At 50.6% G+C, this 13880-nt stretch overlaps 2 protein-coding genes and 1 long non-coding RNA gene across 3 annotated transcripts; 1 reads left to right on the forward strand and 2 right to left on the reverse strand.

Moving 5' to 3' along the window:
* Nucleotides 1-1597, reverse strand: NKAPL (NFKB activating protein like). Its single transcript, XM_060614173.3, has one exon. It carries the CDS (start codon nt 1462-1464, stop codon nt 253-255), a length of 1212 nt encoding a protein of 403 aa, XP_060470156.1. The 5' UTR covers nt 1465-1597; the 3' UTR covers nt 1-252.
* Nucleotides 1598-6445: 4848 nt separating this feature from the next.
* Nucleotides 6446-12904, forward strand: ZKSCAN4 (zinc finger with KRAB and SCAN domains 4). The gene is made up of 5 exons (XM_078446491.2): nt 6446-7169; nt 8692-8839; nt 9902-9984; nt 10931-11054; nt 11935-12904. Exons 1-5 carry the CDS (start codon nt 6741-6743, stop codon nt 12795-12797), a joined length of 1647 nt encoding a protein of 548 aa, XP_078302617.2. The 5' UTR covers nt 6446-6740; the 3' UTR covers nt 12798-12904.
* On the reverse strand, nt 7596-9259 carry LOC144616313 (uncharacterized). The gene is made up of 2 exons (XR_013555459.2): nt 8831-9259; nt 7596-8301 (listed from the first exon to the last, which is right to left on the reverse strand). It is a non-coding gene; the product is annotated as an uncharacterized LOC144616313 (long non-coding RNA).
* Nucleotides 12905-13880: the final 976 nt, after the last annotated feature.

A 13880-nucleotide genomic window follows, 5' to 3' on the forward strand; every position in this document is an offset into this window, starting at 1 on the left:
TAAAAGACATCAAAAAGATTTCTTTGGGGAGAAGAATTAGCGACTAGGGTGAAAGACCTTTTATTAACTTCTACTATAGCATTTGAATATTTTTTAAACTATGTGCACATATTAAGTTAAAAATACAGATCTCAGCAGCTTTTTCTTGAAGGACTTTCTAACATCATAGATACAGTAGCACCATTAAGTCTTTTCATATTGTTTTGATTACATAAAATTGTTGTTAAAGTCCCACTGTACAACACAAAGTCCTTACTTGTCATCTTTCCCTCTTGTCTTTCTGTACACCATCTCTCGGAAACTGGCTAGAATCTTATTCTCTCTCTTTCGTCTTTCTTCTTGGTTAAAGGATGCAAGAGCTCTCTTCTCATCAGCACTGTAGATCTGGTTCTCTTTACGCAGTCGTACAGCCTCCATTCTACGATGCCTGCTACCACTCATGACATAACCTGAGCATTCAAATGAAGCAATCTCTTCACTTGTCAGCCCAATTTCACCTCTTCGTGGGATTCGCTTTCCAGCTTTCACATATTCAGCCATTGCTGCACCTTCACCTGGGAGCAGAGCATGGCCATAGTTCAAAGGTTTCTCATCTTGAGAGATATGTATTACAGGTGCTTCTGGACCTATTAGATCCATGGTATCTGTAATCTTTGACTGCTCAATCCAGGTATCTTCTGGCAACTCCCCTTCTGAATCTTTAAAGCTTGAGTCACTGGATTCTTTCTTAGTCTTCTTATTCTTCTTTTTCTTGGTTCTTTTTGCCCTGTGTTTCTTCTTCTTTTCCTTCTTCTTGGCTTTTTTGGCCCTCTTTTGATCATCAGAACTAGAATTAATGTCGGAGTCTGAATTACTATCACTATTATCAGAATGTTTCCTATGTTTCGTTTTAGACTTTTTCTTTCTTTTTTTCTTGCTTTTTGAACGACTGGTGTTCCCCTTTTCTTCGGAGCTGGAATCTGAACTGCTGGTCTCCTGACTCTTTACCTCTTCATCCTCCCCTGGGGTATGTTCATCAGAATCCGGCTCAGGAAACTTTGGAGAGAGCCCCCACACCCCAGGAGCTCCCAGCTCCCCAATCCTCTCTCTCTCTTTCAGCCACCTCTGACGATAGCTCTCCTCCTTCTCCTTCTCATACTCTTTGGCCCACTGCAGGTCGCCCGCATAGCGGTGGTGATGGAAGCGGTATCCGCCAGAGTGGACGGAAGAGGACGAGAACGCGTAGTTGCGGGGCCCCGAAGGCTGTGCCCGAGACTCAGATCGGCCCAGCGGACTCGGGTCGCCAACGCCCGACACCCCCCACGAAGGCCTGAGGCCCTCGCGGCCGCGGGAGTGAGAGCGGGAGCGGCCTCCACAAGGGAAGCGTCTGGCCAGCGCGCACGGCTGGCTCCCCACAGAGCTGCGTCGCCGCCTCCGAGAGCCGGCGGCGTCCTCGGGATAGCGGGACTGGGACACCGGGGCCATGAGCCACGCCTCCACCGGCAACCAAACGGCCAACGCCGAGCAGTGGCCTCGGAGAGTGCGTACGGCCGGCACTTCCCGCCCACGCAGGCGCCACAGCAACGGTGCCCACGCAGGCGCGTCAGCAACGGTGCCCGCAAGGCTTCCGCTTCCGGTGGGTTGGTAGGAGAAGGCGTGGCGCGCGGGCGAGGGCGGAAGGCGTCAGGCTGTAAGGTTTCTCTGGGGCATTTGGTGGAGATGCGCCGCTCCTCTCGTGGTTCCGATTTGCCTGCGCTGCCCTTGGCCCTCGGGGACGCAGAGGAATTTGCGCCAGTGACCCTTATACTGTTCAAACGTCTCCTACTCCTCTTGGGTATTCGCCTTTCACCATCTTGATACCCTTCAAGTCTCCATGCTCCCCTCGGTCCTCTTTATCGTCACCCCTTGGTGGGAGCCCCTTACTTCCCGTGCTCCTTTTGTTGATCCCTTAGAAAGGAACCTGTCCACCAGTTTCATGGCGGAAGCACGTTTATTGACTTCAAAATCCCACTTGTTCCTACTGGAAGCAAGCACCAGAACTTTTGGAATCAAAAAGTTTAAGCTCAGCCTCTGAGCCAAGTGAAGACCAGAGGCATGATTTTAATTCTTAAAATTCACAGACGTTTCTACCCTTGAAATGCAGGGAAGCATCCAACCCAGTCTTGTAGATGTCTCCTAATTTGGTTAATTTCTTCAGGAATTTTGTGGTTGGGAGCCAGTTTATGCATACACTGTGTTCACTGTCTGAAATGGCTAGCATTTCATGCAAGATCATTTCCCTCTTAGCTTAAAAGGTACATAGGCATTACCATCACCTTGGTTGTCTGTAGTTAAGTTGACCTCAGTTATTTAACAGACTTGGAAAGTGACAAAAACTAAATCAGAATTTAGGTATAAGTGCTTTCCTGATGCTAAGACTCTAAACAGTGAAGTGGGAAATTAAATCGAATAGGATAAAATTAGATTTTTATATATTTATCAGCAAGATGCATGGAAGTTGGCAAACCGCAAACTCTCAAACTTGATATCAGTATTCCCATCGCCTATCACTTCCTGTGCAGATATACTAGGTATCTCCATGCCAGCAGGAAGGCATTGACCCCGTGCCCCTTCATCTGTGAGATGACTGCAGGAATAGGACTATATCCTGGAAAGCCCTTCCAAGCTAGCTGCTGACTCCTTCCTCCTGGCCGTCTACGTGAAAAAGTTCAGACACTGGGCTCCTACCATTGAGTATTACGGTGGCTACAAGACCTCTGATCTTCACCCCTTGATCAACCAGTTGAACATCCTGCTGATTTTGTGTCCTTGCAATAAGCTGGAGACTCTGCATTCCAAGTATTCTCACCAGATCTTCTTTGAAGTCACCAAAATCTCTCCCTTGGACGTTTTGAAGCTGAAGGAGATTTTGAACTATGCTAATTCTGAGGCTGAGAATTCACTCCAGCAGCAGCCAACAGGGCCAGGCAGGCATTTAAATAGGCTATATTTATTCTATCATTGAATTTGTCTTTTGATCACTTTTCTCCATTTTTATTCTGTTTGTCTTCCCAAACTGATAAAATTGTAAATACTTATGTTTTTTAATGAAAGAAAATAAAGTATTATAGTATTTGATTAGAAACTGAATAAAAGTTAATTTTGTTAAAATACATAATTAAATACATTTTTGTAACACAGGTCTTCTAACGGGAAGAATAAATTTTTAAAAATATTTTTAATGTTTATTTATTTTTGAGAGAGAGAGAGAGGGAGACAGAGTGTGAGCGGGGGAGGGGCAGAGAGAGGGAGACACAGAATCTGAAGCAGGCTCCAGGCTGCAAGCTATCAGCACAGAGTGTGATGCGGGACTCGAACCCACAAACTGTGTGATCATGACCCGAGCTGAAGTTGGATGTTCAACTGATTGAGCTACCCAGGCGCCCCCCAAAACTTTTAACACTTACTTATTTTTGAGAGACAGAGAGAGACAGAGCATAAGCAGAGGAGGGACTGAGAGAGAGAGACAGACAGACAGAATCCAAAGGAGGCGCTAGGCTGTCAGCACAGAGCCTGACACGGGGCTCAAACTCTCCAACTGTGAGATCATGACCTGATCTGAAGTTGGACACTTAACTGACTGAGCCACCCAGGCACCCTAAGAGTATAAAAATTTTTTTTGAGGAATAATATTTTGCTGAATTGCAGTTCTACCACTGTAGAGTGAAAGCAGCTATAGACAATATGTAAATGAACATGAATGTGTTCTAATAAAACTCCTTATAGACACTGAAATTTGAATTTCTTTAATTTTCACATATCACAAACTTTTATTCTTCTTCTGATTTTTCCCCTATAATTTAAAAATATAAAATTTCTTGCTAAGGCCATACAAAACAGGCAGGGGAACAATTTGGTCTGTAGGCAGTAGTTTGTTGACCTCTGATTTAGTAGAGAAAGCAGTGGTGTAAAAAATATGACAATAGGAATAAAAATAAATGCCTACCATAACTTTTGGTGGTGAGAGTCTCTTATTTTCTTAATTTTACTTATAGATGAGCAAATATCCATTCAGATAGAGCACAGAAATGTATTGAAAGATCTTTCTCAAAATTTCTCAAAATTGTTTTACATAAATTTCCCCCAAATGTTAAAAAAAAACTTTCAAACCTACAGAAAAGTTAAACACCGGCATATCCTTTACCTAGATTCACTAATTGTTCAGATTGTGTTTCTTACTCACTGAAAGTTAGACATTATGATGCTTCACCCATAAATACTCCACTAATCAATGTCTAAGAAGGACAATTCTCCTTCACAACCACAATGCCATCATTATTCTAAAGAAATTTAATATTATCATTAAATATTAGGTAGTGTTATCTAATAAGCAGGATATGTTCAAAATTCCTCAATTGTTCCAATAATGTCTTTAAATTTTTTTGATGTTTTTTTATTTTTGAGAGAAAGAGAGCCAACAGAGCACAAATGGGGGAGGGCACAGAGTCTGAGACACAGAATCCAAAGCAGGCTCCAGCCCCACTGTGGGGCTTCAACCCACAAACCGGGAGATCATAACCTGAGCCGAAGTGAGACGCTTAACCGACCAAGCCACCCAAGCACCCCTCAATAATGTCTTTAAAATGGGATTAAAATTCAGTCAAGTTTCCTTAAATGCATTTGATTGTGATTACTTATTAGTCTGTTTAATCTAGAATAGTTTCTCTACCTACACTTCTACATCCACTTTTTAAGTATTACTTGACACAGTTTTGCTGAGTCCGGGGTGATTGTTTTGTAAAATGTCCGACAGTTTGAATTTATCTGATAATGTCCTCATGATTAGATTTAGGGTAATTCTGTTTGGCAGATCACAGGGGTGGAATATAATTCTTATGGTATCTCAGCAGTAAGCACATAACATTAGTTTGTCACCATCTATACTTATTACTAAGAAATTCCCAACACACAAGTTATATAGAACTCTGAGAACAAGCTGGAATTAAACATCCCTCCAAATTACATTTGCTTATGGCCTTTACAAATATGCGGGTCACCTTTACTCACCAAGCAACAAAAGCAGTCATTCACTAATGACACTTACATGACCTGACAGTCCCCTCCAGCTACTCATATTTGCACATCCACACAGTGCTCTGATTTACATTTTACAGTGTTTTTACAGGAGTTATCTCATGGCTATGCTCCAGATTACTGAAATCTATGTTGGGAAGAGGAAACAAACACTTGTATTATGACTACAACCTATGTTTCTTACCCTGATAAAGGCAGGAGCAATGGGACTAAATGAAGAACAGCTGACCCTTGAACAACATGGGTTTGAACTGCAGGGGTCCACTGGCACACGGCTTTTTTAAGAGTTGACAGCAAAAGGCATAAGGCATTTACTTTCAAATGCGCACCCCAGTCTACACAGGAACCAATGTAAGACTGGAGAAGTGGTTGCACCTGCTGCCCTTGAGTACCAGGGGCCCCGGGGGTGAGCAGCTGCCAGACCCTAGGACTGGGCAGGGGTGGAGGTAGCTGAGTGTGCCCACCGGGTAATCACGCCCAGGCCAGGAGATTAATAGAAGAGATAGACTGAGGAATTAAAACTCAGGAAGGTACTACCATATTTTTTCACTTAAAAAACATCTACCAAACTTACATTCTGAGTAGAAAGCAGACTCACTGACATCTCAGTCCAGCAAAATAACTGCTGTCACTTCCGGCTTAAAATATAGCCTCCTTTGGCTCAAAGGAATCTCAGGGCTTCCTACCGTTTTAGGGTAGGCCTAGCTTATTACAGGTTAGCCATTATTCTAAGAGCTTTACATAAAAAACCTCACCCACTGCTCACATCCCTATCTACTATTACTATCCTCAGTTATAGATTCAGAAAGTCAGGCACAGAGAGGTTATATAGTTAACTGCGGTCACTCAGCTAGTAAGTGGTAAATAAAGCCAGGATTAGGAGCCCAGGTAATGTGGCTTGAGAGTGTGTAGCTTTCACTGTGCTAGAGTGTGAATGAGAACTGGAAGGAACAAGAAGACAGCGACCAGGAGTGAACAGGGTCCCCTGGCCACCAAAGACACGGTAGTGGCTGGAAGCAGGGAGCAGCACAAGCCTGGCTGCCCGAGGGGAGGCCACAGAAAGTGGAAAGTGGTAACTGGTGGGGGCCGTTGGGGATCTCGGGTTGCTTTTGCAGGAAGGATCCCAATGGCGCTGGTGGCGGCTCACGCGTACAAGGTGTTAAGGATGCATGGAAGTGAGGACGAAGTCAGAGGCGGGGAGGGTCTTCCCGCCGGCAGGCCTCGCAGGAGAGGCGGAGCTGGTCAGGCTCAGGTGCAGCCGCTGCTCTCCCAGCCTGGCCCAGTGACGTCCGCGGCCGCGGGGGAAAGCCTCAGGCCCGAACTCTGAGGGCCCAGCGGGCCCGCGTTCGCTGCATCGTGAGACGTCGGCTTCAGCCAAGCATAAACCACAGCCCCCCCGTCCTCTCTCGCCGTCTCGCCGGCGGCGGCCCGAGAGCCGAAGGGTTAACGGGCCGCCACCAAGAGACGCGTCCTAGAGGGCCCAGGAAGTGGCTCGGCCCGGCTTCCGGCCCCGCGCTCCCGCTCTCCCGCGCCGAGGGCGCCCGCGGATTCCGGCCGGCGGCGTGGAGACTGGCTGCGGGGCCCGGGGCGGGAGCGGAGGACGGCTCCGGCCGCGGGAAGCCGTAGGAGTGACTTACGCACGACTTACGTCCCCAGAAGCGCAGCCGTCCGCCAGCGCCAGGTCCGGGATGGCCGGGGAGTCGAAGGCGAGCGCGACCTTGGATGCCGGCACTGCGGAGGAGCGGCCGGGGTTGCTGACGGGCATCCTGACCGTGAAGGTGGAGGAGGAGGAGGAGGAGGACGTCCCCACGGCCGCGCCCGGCAGCCCGGCCCCCGGCCCCGAGCGCTCGCGCCGGCGCTTCCGGGGCTTCCGCTACCCTGAGGCCGAGGGGCCCCGCGAGGCGCTGCGCCGGCTCCGCGAGCTGTGCCGCCAGTGGCTGAGCCCGGATATACACACCAAGGAGCAGATCCTGGAGCTGCTGGTGCTGGAGCAGTTCCTGACCATCCTGCCCGCCGAGCTCCAGGCCTGGGTGCGGGGACAGCACCCGGAGAGCGGGGACGAGGTGGTGGTGCTCCTGGAGCACCTGCAGAGACAGCTGGAGGCGCCGACACCACAGGTAGAGGCCCCAGCCCGGTTTCTAACCCAGGTCTCGGGGCCGAGGGCGGGGCGTGCCGTCAACATCGGAACTTCTCCGTGTCTGTCTCTCTCTCTCTCTCTCTCTCTCTCTCTCTGCCACTCGGGTGGAGTCCCTGGGCCCCTCCTCGTAACAGAATTTTTAGATACATGAAGGATCACGGAAGAACTCGATTATGTTGAAATACACCCAGCAAAGCATTAAACAAATGAGTGACAACGTTATGCGTGCGTTTTTTAAAAATGGTGCACTAATCAGTAAGACCTGGGCACAGGCCCAATAGCCCGGGTGCAGTTTCAAAGTCGTTAGAAGCATGAGTGACTTTGACACTGTTCGTTGTGCTGTAATGTGGTGTGAAAACATCTGCAATTTTTCTTTTTAAAAAATTTTAAGTGTTTATTTTTGAGAGAGACAGAGCATGAGCGGGGAAGGGGCAGAGAGAGAGAGGGAGACACAGAATCCAAAGCAGCCTCCATCCAGGCTCTAAGGTGTCAGAACAGAGCCCGATGCGGGGCTCGAACTGAGCCACCCAGGCGCCCCAAAACATCTGCAATTTCTATTGGTGGCGAAGTGCCGTGGCTTATGCCACATGATTGCTGCTTCAATTTATAATAGAAGGAAAGGCCACGTTCCCTTAGAGGCTGGTAACAATAAAACTACTCCTTTCCTATTCCAAGTTCATGGACCACATGGGAGGAGTCCAAGGACCCCAGGCTAGAGAACACCCCTGGTGGAAAACAGGTTGATCTCCCCGCCTCTTCTTGCTTTGCCAGTCTGTTCTAAGGTGGTGTCCTCTGTGCACCAGTTAATGTTCCTTCAGGGGACTGCAGCCAGAGCCTCCTAACCACTGACCAGGAGATCCGGGTCTGCACTGGGGCCCACTGCCCGCGAGCCCTTCACAGTGAAGGCGTTTCAAGTCTCTTAGCTTCAGCCTCCTCAGTCATTACAGAAGATGTGGGGAGTTCTGAGCTGCACGTGAGAAAGTAACTTGACAAGTGCAATTTGCCCATAAATGCACGGAAGCCACCTTTTAGTGGGGATAGACCGTGTGTCCTGCGTTAGGTGATTTCACATTCTGTGATCTTTCTTGGTTCTCAAAACCAATAACAAAACCCTATAAACGAGAAATTATTACCCTCACTTGTCAGATAAGATAGGAGTATTTTGAGAGCCAGCACCGGTTCCCAAAAGTCTTTGTAAAAGCACGACGTATACAACGCGGGAGCACCTGGTAATGGCAAAGAGCACGGGCTCTGGGGTCCCTCTGCCCGAGTGCCCATCCTAGCACCGCCACTTATTAGCTGGGTGACCTTGGGAAAACTGCTTACACTGTGTGTGCCTTCGCTTCCTCATCGGTGAAATGATCACGGTAACGGTACCCACCTCAAGGTTGTTGTCTGTGTTACCTGAGTTCATGTTTTTCGTGGCCCTGGAAACTGTGAGGCACATGGGAAGTGCTCCAGAAATGTCTGACAAATAATGAAAACGAATGAATAACCTCTAGGTCCCAGGTGGTGGCCAGGGCCAAGAGCTTGTCTGTTGCGAGATGGCAGCACTGACACCTTCCCGCGGATCACCGAGTGCCCAGTTCCAGCCGGTGAGGGCTCTGCTCAAGCATGAATCCCTGGGATCACGGGCCTTACCAGGCACAGGTGAGTGTTCTCTTCTGGGCACGTGAACCTGCAGACTTCGTCCAGCTTCACTGACGATCATCTGATAGGGGCGCTGACCGCGACTTTATTTGGCCATCACTGACGGACTCCACTTTGAGACTGAAAGGGAAATTTCAAACGGTGGTTTGGAAAGAATCGGTTCCCCATTCATGTAACACGTAATTCTGCCTCCTACGTGGTAGCCAGTGTGGTTGGTGCTGAGGACCGGCCGCTGGTGAGACGGAGTCCTTCCTGGTGGCACTGGGGTTTACATTCGAGTGGGGAAGGCAGCACATACACACAACAGTACAGCTTCCAGTAGTGGTAAGTGCCAAGAAGAAAACGAACAGACTCTGTAAAGCCCGTCGGAATATCCCACAGACTACAGGACTACTGCGGATTAGAGTATAAATGTCTAAACCCTGGTCTCTTATGAAAATAGCAGGATTTACTCCACAGGACTGGCTGTATGTCCTGCGGTGTCTTCTCACGTGCCCTGAACGTGTCCCAAGACACACAGCACTGAGACGCCGGCCAACACGCAGTCCTGACTTCCAACACAGGCTCCAGCTAAACCAGCTGTTTTGTGCTCCATGTAAAGTTTGCCTCCTCCAGGGAGACCTCGGGTTCTTCTGGACGCTGAGCAAGTTCTGTACAAGCAGATGCCCATTTCTGCCTTCTGGTTCCAGCTTTATTTTACCTCTAGTTCTTCCAAACCAAAGCAGAAAGCCCTTAATGACCCCTAAAGGCATTTTAACCGAAATCTTACTTTTCTCCCCTTCGCAAGCAAAACCCAGGGTATCTTCAGATGAAAAGCTTGTTTTATTTGGTTTAAACTCACCATCCCTTCCAAGGATCCTGCCGTTTTTGCATAGATTTTGTGTGTCGGCAGAGCACAGCACAGGTCTCTAGCCCCCGGGACTGGAGCGGGTAGGGATCGGGCCTTTGGGAAGACACACTCTGTACGAAGTTCCAGGCCCAGTGTTTGAGCTTGGATTCCGCAGGCCAGGGAGGGAGGCTGAGTGCCAGGGATGTCTCATCCAGAGCTTCTTTCCTTCCTAGTTCTCCAGGATCCTGGGCTTGCCCCGGGAGGGCGCTGCAGAGGAGACGCAGTGGTGGCGGCCAGGCTGCCCCCAGAGCCCCAGGTGAGCCGGAGCCCCTCCCTGCCCTTCGCTACCGTGGTGCATCCTGGGAGGGTCGCCCCCTCCCCGTCTACATCCTCCAGCCAAATGCCAGATGGGATGTCAACTTTCTCGTGTATGCTAGTGTCGTCTGTCGCTGTCTGACTTCCTGGTGCCTAGTTGGGAGCCTCGTCCTATTTCATGACTAGCTTGGGTGCCGTCTGCCAGACCCCTACTCCGTGTCCTTGGCCAGCCCCTTCTTCAGTGGGATCTTCTTCATCAGTAACGGTGATTCTGCAAAAGCAAACTGAAGCTTTTGTTGTGACGGTGCTTTTGTTCCGAAGGTTTTCTTTTGCTTTCCTGCCCTGTTACCGGGGGGTAACCACGTGGTCCCTTAGCTTGCCGGGACGGATACGGCATGCCCACGTGTCTCAACTAGTCACACGATCGCAACAGTCTGTACTTAAACTGGATTGAACTTCTTACCCGGTCCTCCACGCCCTGGAGGCTCTGGGGTGTCCATTGGCTTCCCTGACTTTCCTCACTTCAGACCCACGTTTCACTGTATCTGAATAACTGTTAATACAAATGAGCCACCATCACTAGCGGGGGTCAGTTCCGGTCCTTGCAGTGGCGTGGCCTCCGTTTTCCAAATCTCTTTACCTTGTGCCCGGGTGTCCGGCTCATTTGTGTGGAGACGCGGGCGTCCGGGGTATTTGTGTAGAGACGCAGGCGACTGGCGTATTTGTGTGGAGACCCCTGTCCTCACGTGCTGTCACTCTACTTCCGCAGTGGTTTTGTTGATGAAGCCGTCACTTGAGACCGGGAGAAGTAGCGTTAGGTGCCGCGCCGGCTTGGTCTGCGGAGCCTTCGGGGACTGTCCCCTCACCGCCTGAGCCCCTCTGCGCAGCACCCGGCTCCGGGAGGGACTCTGGGTAAGAGGAACTAGGAGGCCCGTGTGCCGTTGCAGGGCTTGCTGAAAACGGAAGACGTGGCCCTGGCTTTCTCCTCTGGCTGGGCGCAGCTGGATTCCTCTCGGGGGAGCTTCCACGGAGACGAAGGGCGGGAGAACCCCGGCGGCCTGACCTCCCCGGGTAAGACTGACGGGGGCTGGTTCGTCGTAGGCCTTCGTGGCTTCCTCTGTCGGTTGGAACCTACTGGGCCGTAAGACGCTGTCTGAATTCTGTCTGCGTTCAGAGCCACCGTTTCTGAACCCAGCTACTAACCACGTGCGTGACCCGATCTTTAACCCTCCCGGCCCGGCTCCCTTCCCTTTCCTGCCGCGTCCTGGCCGGGTTAAGTGGGACACGGCAGCTGGAGCCCCGAGCACAGGCCTGGCTCATAGTAGGGCTGTCGCCGTTGGTCCCCTCTCTGTTGCTGGTTCCGACACGGGACGAGAGCTGGGGTGTCCTCGGGAAATGGGCCGTGGGACTGCAGGGCGAGAGCGAGAAGCGAGCCAGAGATCGGGGTGCAGGACACACGGGACAGCCTGGCCCGTCTGAGCTCGTGCCGCTCGACCGTGGTGCAGCAGGAGCGCTGGCTCGGACCTGTCGGCACCGAAGCCCGTCGTGTTGGGGCCCCTGCCTCGTCTGGGATAAGAGCCAAGAGGACCGTCCCTGACCGACGATCGCTTTCTACGTGCTGCTCTCCTTGTGTCGCACGGAACACCTCCAGGTCCTCACGCGTGCCTGCTTACCGCTGCCATCTGCCCAGCCCTCCTCGAGTGCAGCCCCAGTGCAGGGCCCTGCCTTCGTCCTCAGGACTTAGAGCCTCTGCGAGTGTCCCCAGCACGGTCCTTCCCACCCTCCTCCACCCCCCATCACCCCGCTTCCAGTGACCCCAGGCCCGTTCTCCCCTTCGTCCCCATCCTCGTTCTTGTACAGAAACCCTCATCCCCGCGTGTGTGGAACCGTAGTCACAGCTTTCCTGCGTGGCAGGGCATCACTGACCACGTGTGGCCACTTGTTATTTCAGGTGGTGAGACGGAGGCCGAGATCCGGGCCCTGCCTGTGGACGAGGTCCGGCCAGTACAAGAGTCCGGGGGAATGCCACGCCCCCCGCGTGAAGACACCGCCCAGATTCCTGAAGGCACCGAAGCTGGCGAACGGGAGGGCAGGTTCCCGAGAAAGCAGAAAGCTGCCACAGGAAGTAGGAGGCACTACTGTCACGAATGTGGAAAGAGTTTTGCTCAGAGCTCAGGCCTGACCAAACACAGGAGAATCCACACCGGGGAGAAGCCCTATGAGTGTGAAGACTGTGGCAAGACCTTCATCGGGAGCTCTGCCCTCGTCATCCATCAGAGAGTCCACACCGGGGAGAAGCCCTACGAGTGTGAGGAGTGTGGCAAGGTGTTCAGTCACAGCTCAAACCTCATCAAACACCAGAGAACCCACAGCGGGGAGAAGCCCTACGGGTGTGAGGAGTGTGGGAAAACCTTCAGCCAGAGCTGCAGCCTCCTTGAACATCACAAAATCCACACGGGGGAGAAGCCGTACCAGTGCAACACGTGTGGCAAAGCTTTCAGGCGGAATTCACATCTCCTCAGACACCAGAGGATCCACGGCGATAAAGATGCGCAGGATCGTGAATGTGCAGAGACCCGGGAGGGTCGGGGGAGGGTGGAAAGCCGGTGGGAAAGCGTTGAGGCTCCCGCGTCTTACACGTGTGACGAGTGTGACAGGAGTTTCACTCGGAGTAGAAGCCTTCTCGAACATCAGAAAATCCACACCGGTGAGAAACCCTATCAGTGTGACACATGCGGGAAAGGCTTCACCCGAACTTCATACCTTGTTCAACACCGGAGGAGCCATGTTGGAAAGAAAGTTCTGTCACAGTGAGCCCCGTCGTACGTGCCAGAGTCGTTCATTCCTCACAGAACGGGGCTGAGGCTTCACTGACCGCTACATGCCATCTTGGCTTAGAAGGCCGAGTCTGGAGGGATGCATGGTCTTCTACATTCTAGAAGGTGGCTGGGAAACAGCTTGTTTGGTAGGAGGCTCTGGGAGAGCTGCCTGGAAGAGGTAGGACATGAAAGGATTGTTCTCACCTACTGGACTGAAATGGGCCTCCAGACTGGGTAACCACCTCCAGCCGGCACTTGATGACGTCTCCTGGCGAGATGGCTCTGATGTGGGGGCTGCTGCTCTGACCATTTTGCCTATAACGAATGTTTCACCAGTTGGTCAGACCTGTGCCATATTATACTCCCCACTGTGCCTTGTGTGTAGGTGCTATAAACGTTTATTTAGTACACCAGTGAGGTGACCTCCATAACTCTGAAAATCTGACGTGGTCTAGATTTCTGAGGACTTTCTAAGGCTATTTGTGTTTGTGTCTAATTCTCTGAGGTTCTAGATTCTGGGTCAGTCTAATGCATTTATTACCAAATACATAGGATTGTCAGATTTGGGGTGGGAGAATCCATATTTCTTCACCAGCATAGTAGTTGTAAGAATGCCTTAAGCAGCTTCTAATTAGATTTGTGAGATTGCTCCATCCATGTAACTCCATTCTTTGGTCCGTATTATATTTGTTCACATTAATTTTGCTCCTTTTATGGGATAAACCTTTCACGTTCTGGTAAATAAATGAATTGATCAAGTCAGATCAAAATGATGATGAATTTTGATAGAAATCCTGTGATGTTGAACAGCTTGTTTCTCACCTCGTAGTTATCTTGGGCCTAACAAAGTGCTAAGACAGCATCTGCATGCCTCTCTCCCAATTCAGAGCCAAGTTGCACCACAGCTTATACCAGCTAAGCTTCCTCCAAGTTAGAGGAGTCATGCCAGATATTTATAACAAATTTCACTCATGTTTTCAGAACTGGTGTGTTGGTTGGGGATAGGAAGATAGGGTCAGAGGCAGCCAATGAGGATGGGAACCCAAGTGTAGACAGAGACAATGTATCTGTTCAGAAT

This window comes from Panthera onca, chromosome B2 (genome assembly GCF_046562875.1).
Source record: "Panthera onca isolate mPanOnc1 chromosome B2, mPanOnc1 haplotype 2, whole genome shotgun sequence".
Classification (NCBI taxonomy): Eukaryota; Metazoa; Chordata; class Mammalia; order Carnivora; family Felidae; genus Panthera; species Panthera onca.